This window comes from Rhincodon typus, chromosome 14 (genome assembly GCF_021869965.1).
Source record: "Rhincodon typus isolate 14 chromosome 14, sRhiTyp1.1, whole genome shotgun sequence".
Lineage (NCBI taxonomy): Eukaryota > Metazoa > Chordata > Chondrichthyes > Orectolobiformes > Rhincodontidae > Rhincodon > Rhincodon typus.
Window position 1 is genome coordinate 44,901,271 of NC_063345.1, and position 19,856 is coordinate 44,921,126.

General features: G+C 38.1%; 1 protein-coding gene across 4 annotated transcripts in view; it reads left to right on the plus strand.

Moving 5' to 3' along the window:
* Positions 1-12,057, plus strand: part of enox2 (ecto-NOX disulfide-thiol exchanger 2) — a 200,381-nt gene extending 188,324 nt beyond the window's left edge. For all 4 annotated transcript variants that reach the window (XM_048604978.1, XM_048604979.1, XM_048604980.1 and 1 more), the window contains 2 exons: positions 5,012-5,097; positions 8,372-12,057. In XM_048604978.1, the coding sequence (XP_048460935.1) occupies positions 5,012-5,097; positions 8,372-8,503 (218 nt within the window). In that variant the 3' untranslated portion in view covers positions 8,504-12,057. The remainder of the gene's footprint in view (positions 1-5,011; positions 5,098-8,371) is intronic.
* The last annotated feature ends 7,799 nt before the right edge of the window (positions 12,058-19,856 follow it).

Below are 19,856 nucleotides of genomic sequence, written 5' to 3' on the forward strand. Positions count from 1 at the left end.
AGCAGTTCAGAGGCTTGGAGTCCTGCAATGGATTATTCACCTACCATATTCCTAAATGCCATCCACCATCTGCAAGGCACGTTCAGGCATGTGGTGGAATACTCCCCATTTGCCTGAAGGAATTTAGCTCTAACAACACTTTAGAATTATACCACCCTCCAGGACAAAGCAGTCTGCTTGATTGGCACCACATCCTCAAAATTCACTGCTTCCACCACTCCATCACTGACACACTGTGTGTACCATCTATAAGATGCACTACAGAAATTCAGGAAGGCTCTTAAGCGGGACCCTCCAAACCCACAATCACTTCCATCCAAAAGGACAAGGGCAGCAAATACATGGGGCCCTACCACCTTCAAGTTCCTCTGCATCCTTCTTTATTCTTCATCCTGATTTGGAAATATTTTCCTATTCCTTCAATGTCATTGGGTCAAAATACTGGAACTCCTTCCCTAACAGCACTTTGGTTGTACCCACACTAACCACCACCACCACCACCTGAAGTGCAACTAAAGATGGTCAATAAATGCTAACCCCAACAGTGAAGCCCACATCCCCATCATCAATGGCAATGGACTATTTGACAACTAAAATGACAAGTTTGCTGTATGGACATTCCCAATCTCATGGTGGAATGCAACATTCAGAAGTAACTTCAATGGAATGGGGAAGGAGATGGAGAACAGTTCTTTCAGTAATAGTTGCAAGAAATGACTCTCTCAGATCCAAATTGCAAAAGACCCTATGAGTATAGTAGGAGAAAGGTGAAAAGCAAAGTACTGTATTTAAGGGGTTGAGAAAGACACATGGTGACAGATTAAATGGCAGAAGAGGGATTGTTTTTATGCTGTGGAGAGAGACCTTAAGAAATGAGAAGAGGAGTGGGCTGTTCAGCCCCTCGAGCCTGCTCTGTCATTCAGTAGGGCTATGGCTGATCTGACAATCCTCAAATTCACATTCTTGCCCTTTGCCCATAACCCTTGATTCCCCTCCTGATCAATCAATCTATCTGAGTCTTAACATACACAGGGACTCCCACAGCTCTCTGTGGCAAGGAGCTCCAAAGACACACATTCCTCTGAGAGAAGAAATTCTTCCACCTCTCGTTCTCAGATTGGTACCCCTTTACCCAGAACCTGTGAAGGAAAAACAGGTGTCCTCTTTAAAATAAAGCTTTCTGTTTGTTTTGCCTTTATTATTGCTTTTGTTAAGTTGTGGCACAAGTTTGTGACTGACGTATCAAGTACTTTGAGATCTCTTTGTACCTTTACCCATTTAGATTTACAACACTCCAATAACACACAACCTCCTCATTCTTCAACTAAAATGTACCAACTACCTCATGTTTACCTGTGTTGAACTATTTGCCAATTTTTTGTTATTCCATAAGTTAGTTTGTTCTTATAGGTTATTGCAGCCCTCCTCAATATTGACTACACCCCGCCCCAAAAAACATTGGCACTGTCCACAAACTTTGGAGTCAGAAATATGATTTCAAGTGTAAATCATTAATGTAAATTGTGAGCAACTATGACTCTTGTAAAATACCACTTGCTACCATCTGCCATTCAGAATAACTACCCTTTAATCCAACTCTGCTCACTGGTTTCAAGATAGAAAGCAATACATTCTGCCACTGATTCCACATTCTCAACCCTATTAGTCTGTTATGGGATACCTTCTTAAAAGCCTTTTGAAAATCCAGATAAATTTGCCTCTACATTGCCATTGTTATCTCCTCAATGTCAGTTGAGAAAGATTTTCCCCTTCGAAATTCATGCTGATTTTTCATTATCTCTCAGCTATGGATGTTTTTCTGTTCTCTCCTTTAGTAAAGATTTCAATGTTTTTTGCCCATTAGTATTAAGCAGACTGGCCTTTCATTCTCTGGACATCGTCTGCAGCCTTCTTACGAAAAACGGTTTTCACTATCTGCCAGTCCTTTAGCACTACAGCCTTTTGCTGTTCTCCCTAACTCGGTGAATTCTGTCTGAGGTATCCGCTGTTACTCCAAATGTGACTTGATTGCTACTAAGTATCAACTTGTAAAGAACAGTAGAATGCCTTTAAACTCCCTGGCCCTGTTGCCACATTCAATTAGGCTGTAACTGATCGACACCATTTCCATACATCCGTTTTCTCACCTATCTGTTACTCTAATTTAGCAACAATCTCCCTCAGTTTTGAAAGCTCCAACTGCACAGCCTTTTCAGTCAGAGAAATGTAAATTTATAGTTTACTATATTGTGTCGTTGTTATACAACATCTATTGAAGTGTTGTTTTTATCCCAGAAAAATTGTTCTTTAATCACAACAAAACCTAAAAAAAATTGCAATTTTAAAAAAAAAGAGAAATATTAGGAAATGGCTGCTGTACTTTATGCACAATAATTGAATTCCTCCTAAGTTATAGAGCCATAAATAATAACAATTATACTGAGCTGTTCTTGATGCTGCTTTCACATTGATTAAAAAAACTACCCATGCATATTCTCATGCAATTTTTTTTTATTTTAACAGCATTAAGAAATGGAAATGAGTAACATTTTAGTATCAGTCTGATGCACAGATTACAAAATCATGAACAATAATAGAACATCAGACCTTTTGATCAATGCGCTTCTATCTTCTAGCTTCTAATTAATGTCAAAGGATAATGTGTTATCAATAAAAATGAATAGCCTATTCAGTTTTGATTCACTATTTATTTCTTATTTCTACTTTTTAAAAAAATCATCAGCTAAATGAAAAACAGTTGTTTGTTCGACTAATTCTAAAGATCTTTCCATCTGAGTTTTTTAATAGGTCAAAAATAATTTGTTGCCTTGAGTCTATGGTAACAAAATAAGTTGGCAGTAAATAGATGCCCTAGTGTTTAATGGGGAGGTAACATGGATTTGTATTAAAGGGAGATCTCTTCTCTGATGCAACTGTGTTCTGATAAAGAATCACTGGACTTGAAACATTAACTCTGCTTTTTTTCCTCTCAGATGCTGCCAGACCTGCTGAGTTTCTCCAACAATTTGTTTTTTCTCATGCAACTTAGCTGTTCTCCCACAATGTTTTCCAGGTTTTTTCCTTAATTGTAATAAATAAAATCTGCTGAATAACAAAGAGGAAAAAATAAAGATATTTTAACTGAAGTAATTCAGATTGAAGTTATTGGAGAGAATATTCAAAGAGATAAAGCTAATGTTTAGATGATTACCTTTAAACTTGTTTCAGCATTGTTCATCCTCACCCCCTTCTTCCTGAAAACAATGCGCCTTATTGGGACACCGTCCCAGGGGATCTATAATCTCTGCAATGTTGCTAGAGTTGATCATAGGCAGTGAGTTCAGGAAAAATTTGGCTGTATGTCACAATCACTAACCAGTCTCCAGTAAATTCAGTGAACTGTGGATTAATATAGTTGCCTACACCCCCTTTTAAATTTGTATGATTCAAGTGAAAGTAACCCAGCAGTCAAGCTTTAGTTAACAGGTTAATAAAGAACAAAAACAAAGTTGCTGGAAAAGCTCAGCAGGTCTGGCAGCATCTATGAAGGAGAAAACAGAGTTAATGTTTTGGGTCCGGTGGCCCTTCCTCAGAACTCCTCAGTTAATAAAGAAAAAAGAACAGTACAGCAGAGGTACAGGCCTTTTGGCCACCAAGACAGGACACATGACGCCCTTCTAAACTAAAAACCTTTGTCTCTATGTGGTCAGATCCTTCTGTTTCCTGCATATTCATATACCTGTTAAGATGCCTCTTAAACTTTGCTATTGTGTTCACCAACATCACCAGCTCTGGCAGCGCATTCCAGGCATTTACCATTCTCTGTTTCTAAAAAAAAACTTGCCTTTCACATCTCCTTTAAACTTACCCCCTTTTACCTTAAACCTATGTTCCCTAGTAATTGACATTTCTACCCTGGGAAAAGGATCCCAATCATTCATTCTATCCATGACTCTCATAATTTTGTAAAATTATATCAGGTTGCCCCTTATTCTGGAACATTCAAGTGAAAACAAACCAAGTTTGTCCAATCTCTGCTCATAGCTAATACCCTCCAAATTAGGAACATCCTCGTAAACCATTTCTGTACCCTCTCAAAAACCTGCACAACCTTCTGGTAGTGTGGTGACCAGACGTGAACACACTATTCCAAATGTAGCCTAACTGTAGTTCAATACAGCTGCAACATGACTTGCCAATTTTTATACTCTGCGCCCTGACTGATGAAGGCAGGTATGCCATAGATCGCTTTGACCACCTTATCCACTTGTTAATTTATAGAATAGTTAATTTATTTCCATCTATTGCTGAAGTTCCTTGTAAGAGATAATGTTATTAACTTAAAAAAAAAACCAATACTAATGCAAAAACAAACCCTTAATAGAATCCCTACAGTGTGGAAAACAGGCCCTTCGGCCCAACAAGTCCACACCAACCCTTGGAGCATCCCCCTAATCTGTACATCCCTGAACACTACGGGCAATTTAGCATGGCCAACTCACCTAGCCTGCACATCTTTGGATTGTGGGAGGAAACCAGAGCACGTGGAGGAAACCCACACAGACACGGGGAGAATGTGCAAACTCCACACTGACAGTTGCCCGAGGGTGGAATCGAACCCGGGTCCCTGGCGCTGTGAGGCTGCAGTGCTAACCACTGAGCCACCATGCTGCCTTGTAATTTTAGTATAGTCTCAAGAGATCACAGTCCAGTCTGTATGAAATTTCTTTGCTACCTTTAGGTGTTAGATTCCTCAGTTCACACAATAATTTTTTCAGTCGCCAGTGCATTTACACCTCCAGTTATTTTGTCGCTATAGCAGTCCTCCTTAAAAACATATTTTGGAATTAAGGGGTAAAAGCAACCATGGTATTTCAGGATTCCAACTTGTCATCATAACATCTAGATTGCAACATTGAATCATCGTGCGTATTTCCTTACCTGTGCCAGGATATTGTGAAGATAAAAAAATTAATGTTTCACCCTAAAAGAGCATACTTTTTAATTACAGGTATAATTTCTACATTTCTCCACGTCCACCCATTTGGAGCCAGCATAGATTATATATGTTCTTATCTACAGCGATTGGATGCAAAGGTAAGTTAGAACATAGAACATAGAACAGTACAGGCCCTTCGGCCTATGATGTTGCGCCGACCAATTATCCTACTAAGATCAAACTCCCTGCATACCCTACATTTCACTGTCCTCCGTGTGCCTATCCAACAGTTGCTTAAAAGTCTCTAAAGTATCTGACTCCACTTCCACTGCCGGCAGTGCATTCCAAATACCCACCACTCTCTGTAAAGAACCTACCTGTAACATCTCCCCTATACCTTCCTCCAATCACCTTAAAATTATGCCCCCTCGTAATAGTCATTTCCGCCCTGGGAAAAAGTCTCTGGGTATCCACTCTATCTATGCCTCTCGTCATCCTGCAGCATAACCTCACAGCTCTTAAACTCAATTCCTCTGCCAATGAAAGTCAACACACCGTACACCTTCTTTACAACTCTATCAACTTGGGTGGCAACTTTGAGGGATCTATGGACGTGGACCCCAAGATCCCTCTGTGCTTCCACACTGCCAAGAATCCTGCTATTAACCCTATATTCGACATTCCAATTCGACCTTCCAAAATGAATCACTTCACACTTTTATGCTACTTTCTAGTAGCAATGCGACTTTCATTGACTGATCAGTGAGCTAGTATTATTTACAAGATTTTCTATTTTGTTAAAGCAACAGCAAGTTCGTTCCTCTTAGGAACTGCAAACAGTTACAGGTACCTTCACTAATTCTTGTAAATGCTGTTTTCTGTGATTTAAATGTCCAGCAGCACAGACAGCCACTCTGGCAGCTACTGTAAAAGAGTAGGTATGTAATGTTCTTAATGCATCAAGAAGCTTCAGTCAGATACACTAATAGGTTTCACCCACAGCAAATATTCTGTAAAACTCTTGGTTATCCAATGAAATTCTTCTTAAAACTGTAAGAAGCCTGATTTATACTAATGACTATTTATTTCCCACTTGGTGCTGGTCTGAAAATAGCTTTTGAAATGAATACACATTACAATTAAAAAAGGTGGAATCACAAAATAAACCATACATCAAAAATATCTGCTTTGGATAAATTAGGATTCACTTGCTCACTGGGAACTTACCAGCTTTTGAGCCTTAGTAATATTTTGTATGGTCTTGGAAAAGTGGGATTAATACAAGCAGCTCCACGAGGAAATACTATCGGCATTGGCTAGATGAGACAGATAAGCCTCTTGTGTATGAAGTTTTTTTATTCATTTATGGGATGCCATACCTAATTGTGCTTTAACCGAGTGGCTCACCAGTCCATAGCAGAGGGCAGTTAGGAGATCAGCCACATCACTGTAGGCCTAGAGTCACATGTGATTCAGACTAACAAAGGATGGCAGATTGTTCTGCTCAATAACTATTTATGGAATCTCACTTTTAAGTTAGTGACCTCTGCTGCCATTCTGTGTTCTTCAAATGAAATTATGTTGAATAAAATATTTCTGGCCTTTATTAGCTTAAAAATTACCTACTTAGCTCTCGATGACTTCTGCGCTGGTGATTTCTGGACCGGGGCCTCATGTTATGAGTCTGCAAATCCAGCAGTGAAGGAAACCTTTTGTAGAAACATCTTGCAGCACTCAGTGTACTGTTTTCTGTGATTTAAATGTCCAGCAGCACAGACAGCCACTCTGGCAGCTACTGTAAAAGAGTAGGTATGTAATGTGTTTGTGGGATTAGTGTACCAGGTGGGTGAGATTGGAAGGGTGCCAAGTAAGTTAGAGTGCTTAGGGTAGATTGGGCATGCAGTGACAGGTCTTGGGGGCTCAGGCTAGCATGTGGGGGTGCAGAGAGTGTGTTGGGTGTATCCAGTGGAGTAGAATCAGAGTTGGCATAGAGCAATTGGAAGTTTCAATGTTCTAGGCAATTCTCTCAGAGCACTGCATCAGGGATTCCACATGATCCTACCACTCGATTCTAAACTGTGCGGCTCCAACGACACACTGGCCATCGAAATCTCTGGGCCTATAAATTTACTGATGTTACAGGCTTAAATGTCTCTGCTCAGAAGATACGTCCTGGAACTGTGACTTTAAGTAGCAGCCGTGTCATCTGAGGGATGTTGAATTGAAGCCAGGCCTATCAGGAGCAGCTTAGAATTAGAATGGCGAGTTGACTGTTGCCTTCACATAATTTGCAAGCCTCAGGTGATCAAACAACATTGTCAGAGGTAGGAAGCACTCCAACGCCTGCTCTGTTATGAACCAGAAAGCCTTGTGAAAAGGCTGAGGAAAAATACTTTTTCCGGAGAGGATTTTAGGGCAAAATATTGGAAGTTAGTCTGATGGAATGAACTTCTGCTTCGGCCTATAAATAGAAAGATTCTACGTAAAATTATTGTGATAATCACAACATAGTTCATTGTAAATGTAGGCTTCTTCCCTTCTCTGACAGCAATACTTGGCCCTTCAGACATCTTGATGGCAGATTTTAGAAATGTCACACTGGTACAACACAGCAGGTAATTTTCTGAGGCAATGAGACAGATTAAAGATATTTTCTGTTTGTGATTCTTCCTGTACTTGATATGGGAGTGCTTCATGCTGAAACTGGGTGCTTAAAACAGAAGAATATTCTACAGCAGTGCTATCTTTCACCTTAATGATAAAATATCTCCATGTTTTGTAAGAATTCTAGAGTTTGTGTTTCTGCTCATTACCTGTTGGTACTGCATTTCATTGGAACATAGGACTTGGGAGCAGGAATAGACTATTCAGCCCTTTGAGCCTGATTTAATTGGACTTGTTCTATCAAAGTCGATCTTTCAACATGAATTAGTGCTTATTGCTATGTCAATAAGATTGCAAAAGTTCAATTATTTCTTAGCATTAGTAGATCCTGATGGTGTTGATGATTAACTTGTATGTGTTTTTCGCACTAGTATTCATTTAGGTTCTTGGGAGCAGATTTTGTAATTGCATGTCATGCCCCAGGTTGAAGGATGAAATTTGAGTGGGAAAATGTAGGATTAACCTTCATAGGACAAGTGAGTGAAGGTGGCAACACAGGGAGGTATGGGAGGTATGGGAGTTAAGCAGTGCAAGGCACTGTTAGCCTGATGGAGTAGATTCTATGTAAAGTAAGTTGTTGGCAATTTAAATTCATTTTTTTGATTGAACTCAAATTCTTAGTGTCTGTGGTATATGGAGACCCTCTAACATTAAACTGAGTTGCTCATTTACAGTCAACCTTTTCTAACTTTATTATCAGGAGGGTACAATTTTTTTTTAATCTCTTTTGAAACAAGCAACTGTCACTACATCTGTTCTTTTGTGCAGATCTCTCCCAGTGAAATAGAAGGTCTCATGTCAAGACTACAACATGTGTTCCAGCAGGAGATAACTGGAGTCGGTGCAAGTTTGGAAAAACGGTGGAAATTTGGTGGCTTTGATGGAATCAAAGCCCTCTAAAACTAATAACTTGGTGGCCACTCTCAAGATTATGGGACTACTCCATACCCCATAGTACTGTTATGATTAAGTAGACTTTCTAAGAAAAAAACAAAGTCATCAACTTGAGCAATATAAGCTGCACTTGGATACAGGCTTAAAGGGCAGAATTATGTTTCTCTGTTGGGTAATAAACTGTGCTGTGCAATTATAGTTGGTGTAGAAAATGGAAGAAGTAGTATGAGCCGAATTATTACTGAAATGTAAATAGGCTGCAACATAAACTGTGAAAAATATACAAAATATACATTTTCCCACAGTCATGGTCTCACATTAATCAAACGACTGTTTCTCCTCCATTTGAACTCTATTATAATGTAATGCATCTAGTAAGACATTTGTTTTTATTTTGCTGTCGTAATGAGGTGTCTCTAAACATCTTTAGAAGTTTGAAATGGTCCATTTTCTCTCAATTAAATGCTAATGGAAATTAAAAAGCACAAGTAATTATATTGATCCATCTTCAAACCCCCAACTAAAAGGTCTGCTGAGAATCTACTGATTTTATTTATTTTATGCAACGGCTCAGTTCCAGTGTTGAAAACTCGGCTGTTCCTTTCTCCATTCCCCTTGTCTCACCTAATTTCTCCTGAACGTGGTTGTGCAAAGTAGGAAATTAGTCTGGATATTGGGAATACTACAGCGCTCTCACTGAAATCCCTATCCTTTGTCCTGGTTAGGTTGTTGAATTATGGTGGTCTATTTGAATGCATTGGGTACCTGCACTGAGCTTAATTTTGTCCTTATGGAACATCCTCTCAAGTGCACTTTTCAATTGGATCTACTCGGAAATTTGGCAAATTTTTCCAATTTCTTAGTCTGGTGACCGAGGTCGATTGCAGCTACCACTGACTGAGCTGAGATCAGCTAATCAATGGAACTTGGTACATTCTTGGTCTGTGTAGCTTAGTTCAAATTGCATAATAATAAATACCCACAAAGCTATTTGGATAATTTTCTGCAAAAGCATTTTTGTATATCGCTGAGTAAATTTGTCAAAAGCAGTATTTACGGAGACAACGTCATTTCAGGCTGTTATTTTAAAAGTAGCAGGATTTCAGAGAGGTTGAAATTCTATTACATAAAGAGCTGTAACAAAAACATGACTTTTATATCAACTGATCCTGTATGATAAATGGAGAATGTCAGTTTGCATGTCATGCTATTTCTAAAAGTATGCATCTGCCATAAATGGATGGGTCTGATTGGGTTTACTATTGGCTACACACATCTTACTGAAGATAAAAGTGTAGCATAGAAAGGAATGTTCCATTCTTAGTTCATAAGAAAAAAAATAGGGCAGCATGTCCCAGTATTCATGTTTTGAAAAGAAGAAATGTAAACATGTTAACATATATTTAAGTCTGAAGTGCTGTACATTTAAGTAAACAGTTCAGGGACAGAATTGTTTACATCTGTGATTAAAAAAGAAAACATCCCTGTGCACTAACTTCTTATCTCTCAAAGCAGTACATTTTGGACAATACATCTAGTTTGTACAGGCTCAGTTACACTGTATTAATAATTTTATTTTTTAGAGAAATTATTTTTTACAGAACTTTAATACTTGAGATAATAAAAGAATTGTAGATGCTGAAGATCTGAAACAAAATTGAAGTAATTCAGCAGGTCTGCCTAGGTCTGTGGAGAGAAAATAGAGTTAATGTTTCAAGTCCAACGACGTTTCTTCACAACTGTTCTGAAGAAGGGTCAGTAAACTTGAAACATTAATACTGTTTTCTCTCCAGAGATGCTGCCAGACCTGCTGACTTTCTCCAGCAATTTCTGTTTTCATTTGTTTTTAATACTTGAGAGTTTACTTTGTTTTTGTATTGCTATGGTTGAAGACATAAGCAATAACATCTATGGTTAGTTAAAGTGTAAGAAACTGAGAATTCGTTCTGCTATTTCATGCTTTACAATATGATAGTAGCAGGTTGCTGCTATTCTGATTTCAAAAGTCTGATATGCTTTACTGTTAGTTGAAATTGTTTCATGTGCTGTTGATTCATAATTAGAGTGCCAAGTTTTGGCACAAAATAATATTTGGAGCACAACATTTCCAGTAAAGTATTCTACATATTCTTTGGACACAAATGATCCATAGAATCTTAACATACCTTCACTGTTGTGATCTTTTCAAGGGATTAATAACATGTGCAGTGTTTACTTGCATATCTATTCCTCTTGTGCAAAATGAAAATGAAGGGATTTGAAAATTAATTAAATTATTTGAAGTTGTTTGCAGTGTATAGATTGTATGGTTCAGTCTCAAGCCGACTAACGAGGTTCCAGGTTCAATCTGCTGTGTGCTAAATTGGTTAATTTCAGCTGATTTCATAGAGCAGTCCATATGGCTTTCATATCTCTGAGGCTAATGATGGGGAAAAAAACCAGTCTGCTCCTGATTGCTGCTCAGCTCTTTTACTGAAGCACATATGAGATTATATAAAAACCAAAGCATAGAAATAGGCTGTTTGTCCCAAGCAATTTTATGTCAGTGTATATACTCCACAAGCCTCTTCTCAGCCTAATGACCTATTTTTACCTGCCCCATATTTGCTTCTCCTTCACGTTGTGATTCCTCTTAATGTGTCAGCCACATTTTAAATATGAGAAATGGAATGAGCTTTGCATTATGCACCAGGTGTCAAAATGGTTTTTTGCCATTTGCTACCCAGCCTCACTTTTCTGGGTAATGTTTATTGTAAAAATGTCACTAGCAAAAACCGGTAACCTGGTTATTTCGCTCAATGCTCTTGTGAAGCCTTGCTATGTGCTATTTTATTGGCACAGTTCCCTACAACAAAATCCCATAGGTAAATGGAAAGTTAATAGGCTGTCGAATGCTTCAGCTGTCTTGTGATTATAAAAGCATCATAAATACTAATGATTCTAATTTTGAAGAATGACTACGTTAACGCCATAGTGTTCCCATTAGATACAAAACATTAGCAAAGATCTTTATCTTCAACAAAGGGGAGAATATCAGAATAAAAGTTTTTTAATCTGCAACTGAATTGAATGATATGCTATTGTATTCAGTTTTTCTGAACCAAATTGTTTAATTGTTTATAGTTTTTAAATTAACCTCTTTTGGATGAGATTCCACAATTCAGATTTATCAACGTTGACAGCTAAGAACTGATGTTATGTATTGATTGTTACTTCTAGGTTAATTTACAGATTTACTACTGCAAAAAAATGTACTGAGAATTATTACTAATATTTGAGAGTTTATGATCATTTTAGGAACACTTTATGCATGAAAATAAAATGATCATTTATTGCCCGTGGAATAAAACCTAATTCAGCTGTCTAGGATATTTTGGTTAACCAGGTATCCTGTGTGCCTAGGCAGTTCTGCAATAACATTTTAAAGCAGGGAAAGGGACTATAATCTCTGAGTGCTCTATCATTTTCAGTTTGTCCTAATGATTAGCAAGTTGTATTTCAGACTTGTTTGTGATTTATTAGAATGGATTTTTTTTAAATAAAGCAATTATTTAAATGGATGATCTCTATTTTGCATTTGATTTGGAAAATTAGTTCCTTAATAAACTGATTTCTGTTTTCAAATACCCTAATAGAACAAGATCCAATCGATACTCATTTAACAACCAATTTTTAAAAATCTCTAAATGCTGGAAATCTGAAATAAGAACAGAAATCCTGGAAACACTCTGGAGATCAGGCATCGTCTGTGAAAGAGAAACAGTTAAGGTTTCAAGGTGATGATCTTTGATCAGAATTGAGAAAAGATAGAAATGAAGGAGGTTTTAAACGAATGAAAGTGGGAATGGTGTATGGTAATACTGGACAAGTCCAATCACTGAGTAAAACATGGTTTCAAAGTTGGTAAGTTTAATTTTAGCAGTTGGTTAAAAGATCATAGTCCCAGAGGGCTGCTGTGTCATTAAAGAAAGGTGGTGATTTAACTAGAGGGTCTGACCCCAGTCAGTTTGGGAATTGATCCCACGCTGTTGGCATCACTCTGCACTGTCCAGCCAACTGAACCAACGGACTCCATCACTGAGCGTATTCACGTGACTGCCAGTATTCTTTGAGAAACGCACACAAGTTTATCCCACCAAAAAATAGAAATGAAAAGTTTAGAAAGGTCTCAACATAAAAACAAAACAAAGTTTCTACCTGTTTTCCAGCAATATCCTTTAGATACGCTCAATCCCTGTAAAGTGTTCCTCCTATCTTAAGTCTTTAATTTCTTACTTGACTGACTCATTCCGGGTTTGATGGCCAACAGACTTGTTCTAACAGATTGGAAACTCCTAAACAAACTCTCATAGCTTGGAGACTTCACAAACCAAAAGCTGTTCTGCTAGACTGTTGTTTTGAACTGGGCTAATTCTTCTGAATTGGGAACTGATTCTTTTCACCTGAGCTGAAATCACTGGTGGCCCTGGTTCTGTTTCTTTTGCCATAAAAGTTCCACTTTGTAAACATTTCAGTTAACACCACAGATATCTGCTATACTGTTGACTAAAGTGATAAGCTTTTTTTTTTGGAAATTACGTAGTCGGTTAATTTTTCCAAAAATGTTTCTGATCTCTTCAAGAGAATAACCCTTCACAAAATTGAAACCATGTACCAATTTTACCCGCACTTTTAAAAGCCAAATTTCCAGTGTGGTAGTATATTGGATACTCTTACCCCATGAGAAAAAGGACAAAAGGGAAAAATGATCTGAATAGTTCTGATGTTCTCTGCTTTTATTTTAGTTAATGCTCTGGTAAATTACTTTCCATAAATGCTGAAGAAGCAGTGATGATGGGGATTGTGGGTAGAGGTATCAAAACTTGTGTTGTATCTAAATTTCTAATAGTTACAGAATCCACAAAAAATTTCCCCTCGTGATTCACTAGCCAATTCTAAAAGGGCACCATATTCATATAGTCTCATCTTTCTGAATATCAACCATTTTTCTCTTTTTAACAGGCCCAAGCTCGTAGGTATAACATTGGCTAGTAGCTCTTCTGTAGACTGGTGTTTGAGACTGCATCACTCCCTCAGTACAGGATTGGATGATTGCCCTAAGTCATGTCTTAGAATTCTGAGCTACAGACCAGTGCTATCTGGCACAGATTTCAACTATAGTCAAGTGCAGCATATTTCTAAGATGCACTGAATTTTGAACAAATATGATGGATGCCATGCATTTGTTAAACCATTGATAGGCCATTTTGGTGAAAGAGTTAATTTAAATAACTGATCTGAAAAATGCATCTGTTTTAATCTTCGTCACCATTGAGTCATTTTGAACGAAATAAACTCACATTGAATAGGTTAATGAGGTGGCTGAATGATTATATTAAACGTGCAAGTTGTCTCATTAATATGATAAAAAAATTCTCTAATGGGTTATTTCAGTTAAAACAGACTGTAATATTGGAATTTTGCATTGTCAATGAAATTAGTTAACTTATAAATCTGTAGAGCTATATAAATGCAAAACAACTAAATCAACTGGCTCGTAATGTATTGCTGTTAAACATAATAGATTCCAAAGCCAAACTGTCAAGGTCAAAATACATATGCCTGCCTAGTTTCATAACCATGTTTGATTAGTTGCTAATGTACTATGCTTCATATCCACACAGATTCAAGAACATTTTATTAATTTGGACATGTGTGAGGGAATTTTCCTGGAGGTGAAGAGGAAGTACCTGGGTGTGAGTTTGCAATGAGAGCTAGTAACATTCTACTTTATATCAATAATTGCACAAATCAATCTCTGGTAGCTTATGCAATCAATACACCAAAAAATGATTATTCTTGCTCTTTACACCACTGCTGTCCATAGAACTGTACTGCAAAATTTGGCTGTTGCACTTAGCAACATAACAGCAATATATATCTGCCAACATTACTTGTGAAATAGTCCTACTGAATCATAGTGCTGTTCTCTTATTATATAGAGACAACTAGTGGTGGTTTAACCTGAGAGTTACCATGCCTGAAGCAAGGGGAGAGGGTGAAAAGGAGAGCCCTTCATGGTTCAGATGGAACCCACATTACTGCATCATTCTTCTTCTCAAACCAGTTATCTGGCCAACTGAGCTAACATCAGGCTTCTGCTTCAATCAAGTCACTTCTTACTCTTCGAAACTTCAGTGAAGACAACCCTCCGGACAACTCGCGCACTCCATATTAATTCAGACTCTCCAATGCAGTTATGCTGTAAGGAGACGAGTACTGTATACAGTACTCCATACATGATCTCACCAATGCCCTGTATAACTTAAGCACAATCTCCCTGCTTTTGTATTCAATCCTCCTTGCAATAAAATTTTAACATTGCATTTCGCCATTTGTGCACTAGGACTCCCAGATCCTCTGTATCTCTGAGCTCTGCAAACTTTAAACATTTAGATAATATGCTTTTTGTTTTGATTTTTCCACTGCTAACATAGACAATTCCACATTCCCAAGCTATACTCTTTGCCAGATCTTTGCCCACTCTCAAACTATCAATGATGTTTTATAGCCATCTTATGTTCTTTCACAGCTTGCTGCCCTACCGTAGTGTCATTAGCAAATCTGGCAAACTTCATTTAAGTCATTTAGATAAATTGTAGAAAGTTGAAACCCCAGCACTGATCCTTGTGGTATATGAAAGCTGGGTCTTTAATTTTTTTCAAGGCTGAGTGGATAGATTTTTGATAGACAAGGGAGTCAAAATCAGATCAACTATGAAACTTGAAGGGCAAATTGCCTACTCCTAATCCCAGAGTCTATGTTTCAGTGCACACATGACAAACCCTTGATCCCCAAAATCAGCCTGATGAAGGTCCTCTGAATTTTTTCCAATTAAAGTATGTATCTCCTTAAGGAGACCAAAACTGTACACTGTACTCTAGATGTGGGCTCACCTACGACTGCAGTGAGATTTGCCTACATTTACACTCCATTCCCTTTGCATGAAAAGTCAATACTCTGTCTCCCATTCTAATCACTTAGATGCTGATATTTTTATTTTGTGATCTATGTACAAGGGCATCCAAGTTCTGCTGCCACAGCATTCTTTGGTTGCTACTTAAAATTCTGCTTTTCTGTTTTTCCTGGTCAAGTGGACAACCTATTATTTTCCCACATTATACTCCATTACCTTTGTTTTTTATCCACTTAACCAATTTATAGACTATGTATCCTCCTCAAACTTGCTTTCCTACCTATTTCTGATAAGATCTACAGTTTTTTTTATTTTCCAAGTTTCCTGCTACCATTTCCATAATAATAGTCTAGAATGTTCAAATGCCAGACATTCAGAAGTTACTGACTCATCAGCCAGCTTTCTGTCTCCATCCTTCCTCGAACAGAAATGTTACATATGTGGTTTTCCAATCTTCTGAAACCCTTCCAAAATCTGAGCAATTTTGGAGGATTACAATATTCACCATCACTACAATTACTAATTTTAAGACCCCAGTATGCAGATGATAATGTTCAGGGGACTTGACAGCCTTTAGTTCCATTAGTATTCCCATTATCTTTTTCCTCTAGTGATTGGGGAGGTGATGAACTAGTGGTAATATCACTGGACTGGTAATCCACAGACCCAGATAATGTTCTGGGGACCCGGGTTCGAATGCCACCATGGCAGATGGTGGAATTTGAATTCTGTAAAATATCTGGTATTAAGAATCTAATGATGACCATGAATCCATTGTCGACTGTTGGAAAAACCCATCTGGTTCACTAAATGTCCTTTAGGGAAGGAAATCTGCCATCTTTACCTGGTCTGGCCTACACGTGACTCCAGACCCACAGCAATGTGGTTGACTCTTAACTGCCCTCTGGGCAATTAGGGATGGGCAATAAATGCTGCCTAGCAGTGAAGCCCTCATCCCGTGAATGAATAAAGAGAAAAAAGTTGACAGTAAAAATGTTTGTGGAGTGAAGGAAGTGATGAAGCGGATCAACTGCATGTTTCCAGACAAATGTAGAATCTGACCTCACATCAGCGGATGATAAGCACTTGAATGTGGAAAAGAAAAATGCAACAAAGTCTGAATGAGAAACCAGTGAGTGATAATTTTCATTAAATTTCACTTGTTTTCTTTACTAATTACTCTTTAGCTTAACAGAAGCTTAACAGCCTTAAATCAGGACATGCAAGCTTTAAGAGAAACTGTAGATAGTTAATTGGTGACTGGCTTAAATCAGTGATTTGAAACTTGAGGCAGTTGTCTTCAGGAAGCATAAACAGAGGCCTTCCTCAGTGCTGCTTTGTCTGCACTGAGCATGTTTTTTATTGTACGGAGAGAAGTGTGAGTTTAGTGAGATAAAGGGAGTTCACTGGGGTGAGGAGGGGGGCATTCCTTTCTTCTACATTTTTAACCTCCTGTAGTTGGCTCTTTACAGGGAGAGAAGCTTATTGGAGGTACTGGTCAGTTATTCTACTATTCAAATTCTAATAGGCTGTTTTTAAAGTTATGGAGTGGCAGGTCAACTCAGCCAAAAGGAGTGTACATCCTGCAGTATGTGTTCAGTCATGGGCACACCATGCATCCTTCATGAATGCATCAGCAGGAAGTGCAATTGGCTACAACAAGTACCAGGTTTCACAGCATCTGAAGTTGCTGTTGTACATCCTCAAGCCAAAACACCATGTAAACAGCGTGTTTAGGGAGGTGGTCAAATCACAAGCCAAAAGTGTACATGGACAGAAATAGTGAATGACTTCCAGCCTGTCTAAGAAAACCAGGCATGAATTTCAGGAGTCCTGAGTTTATCTTGCTAATGGTATTCCAATTTGGATATTGGTGAGGGTGATGGTTCTTCTAGGCAGTGTAGCTAATTCAGAGGCACTATTGGTAACTCAACTGCTAATCGGGGAAGGAAGTAGAGATGGGGGATTTGGTTGTTGGGGGTCAGGTAGTGTTTCTGCACCTGTAGTGTCGGGGTGAAAGATGTGCTGAAGGACATTCTTCTGGGGAAGACCAATCAGCTAAATGTCTTGGTCTACATCAGTACAAATGTCTTAGCTAGGAATAGGGGTGAGGTCCTGAAAGCGAAGTAGGAGATTGAAAGGCAAGATGTCAAAAGCATTTGTTTCAGAATTACTCCTGGTGCAATGTGTGAATAAGCATAGAAACAGGAGAATTAAGTGCCTGAATGTGTGGTAGGAAGGTGGATGTCAGATCTTTGGGGTGTTGGGTCTGGATCTGGGGAAGATGAGACATGGGGAAGATGGGACATGGACAAGCTGGTTGGTCTACAACTGAACAGGACTGGGATAAATATCCTTGCAGGGACATTTTCTACTGCCGTTGGGGAGTGTTTCAGAACCTGAGGGCAAATTCAGAGGCTGAAATTTAGAGACTGACTCTGAAAAACAGAGTAAGCAGAGATTAAAAAGCTTCAAGATAGTAAGAACTGCCAATGCTGGAGTCTGAGTTAACACGGTGTGGAGCTGGAGGAGCCTGCTGTGTTTCTCCAGCTCCACACCTGAGTAAAAAGCTTACAGCACACCATTTGACAGTAGTAGAAGGTACATAAACATGAGTATAGTAAATAAAGTTGGTGAGCTGAAGGTACAGATAGACACCGCAGCATATGATTGTTCTAACAGAACTTGGCTTATGTCTGGATATAGAGTTTTCAGACAGAATAGAGAAGGGAATCAAAGAGCTGGCAGTGTATCAATAATGGTTAAATAACCAATCAGAGCTGTGATATCCGAAATGAAGTATTGAATGAGACCGTATACTTGAACTCAAAAACACATGACGGGAAGCCCATCGCTAAGTGTGTACTGTAGACCTCCACAAAATTGGAGCAAGTAGGAGGAACAAATGTGGTCAACATTGAGTGCAAAAGCAATAGGGCAATAATAGTGGAGGTCTTCAACTACCTAAAATATCAACTGAAATAAACAGTGAATAGCATATAAAGCATAAAATTCAGCATTTAATAAGCTCAGAGAAAGCGAGAGCGTGCATAATTTTGGATTTAGTCTTAGGAAATTTAGGTGGGCATTTAGTGAAATTTAGTGGGAAATTTAGTGAATGTTCTAAACGGGGCAAAGAAACAATTTACAAAGCTGAAAGGTGATCTCCCAAAATTGGACTGGTTATAGATGCTTGAAGGAAAATCGGTGTGATATATTTAAAAGCAAGATTCTACAGGCACAGTGTAGACATGTTCCCATAAGAAGATGTTATTGCCAAATATGGAGTCATCTGGTTATCCAGAAGCATAAAGGTTAAGATAAAGCAGAAAAATTGTCATAGGCTCGAACTCAAAAGTAGTAATAGTTTGGGAACTTAAGGAGTATAGAAAGTATGGGGTGAAGTGCAAAAGGAAATTAGGAAAGCAAAGAGTGGATATGAAAAATATTGACTGGTAGAATTAAGGAAAATCCAATAAGTTCTAAAGTACATTAAGAGCATCAGGATGACTTGGGGCTTAGGGGCTTGAATTATTTCTCAATAACTAATCATTTTAACATGATAATCAAGTCAGGAATTCAACTATATTGTTTAGTTGTGATTAATTGTTATACAGTTTCTTGATGAAAGAAAAAATGGCTAGATCAAATGTTTTATTGCTGTTTTATGGCTCAAGATAATATAAACTTAGGCTGATAAATGTGAAAATGCTTTCAAAGTGATCATAGCTTTTACTCAGACAGTTACGCTTTAAAATGGTAACTTGAAGTATGTAACAGACCAATATGTATTGTTTGTACAGTTATTTTGAGCTTTAATTTGAGGTATCGACAGTTATTATGAAGTCAAACATAGTTCCTGTACAAAAACAGTGCCGATAAATTTTAGAGAACATCCAGATGTCTATTTTCAGACGTTTGGGATGATAGCTAAACAGCAGGATGTGGCACTTCATGATCTAAACAAACACACTACTCATTCATTAGTGCCACCTTACCTTAATAACAATAAAGGTTAGGGTGATAAGCTAACAGGGAAAAGTTGCTACAAAAGGAAAAATCTTAAAAAATGATTGGTACATTCAAGAATGAATGAGGAGACAGTATGAAGTGATATCACAAACAATATCACTACCTTTGAAAATAAGCAGAATGAGAAGGCAAGTACTGGAGGTACTGATCTCCTTCTGGGTGGATAAGTTGTATCCTAGATTGTTAAAGGAAGCCGGGGAGGAAATAACAGAAGCTCTGAGGATCATTTTCCAGTCCTCGCTAAATACAGGTGAGGCATCAGATGATTATTGGTCAATGGGCATTGCATCACAACTTAAAAAAGGTGACAGACAGACCAAATAATTATAGGCTAGTCAGCCTGATGTCAGTGGTGGGTAAATATAGAAAGAT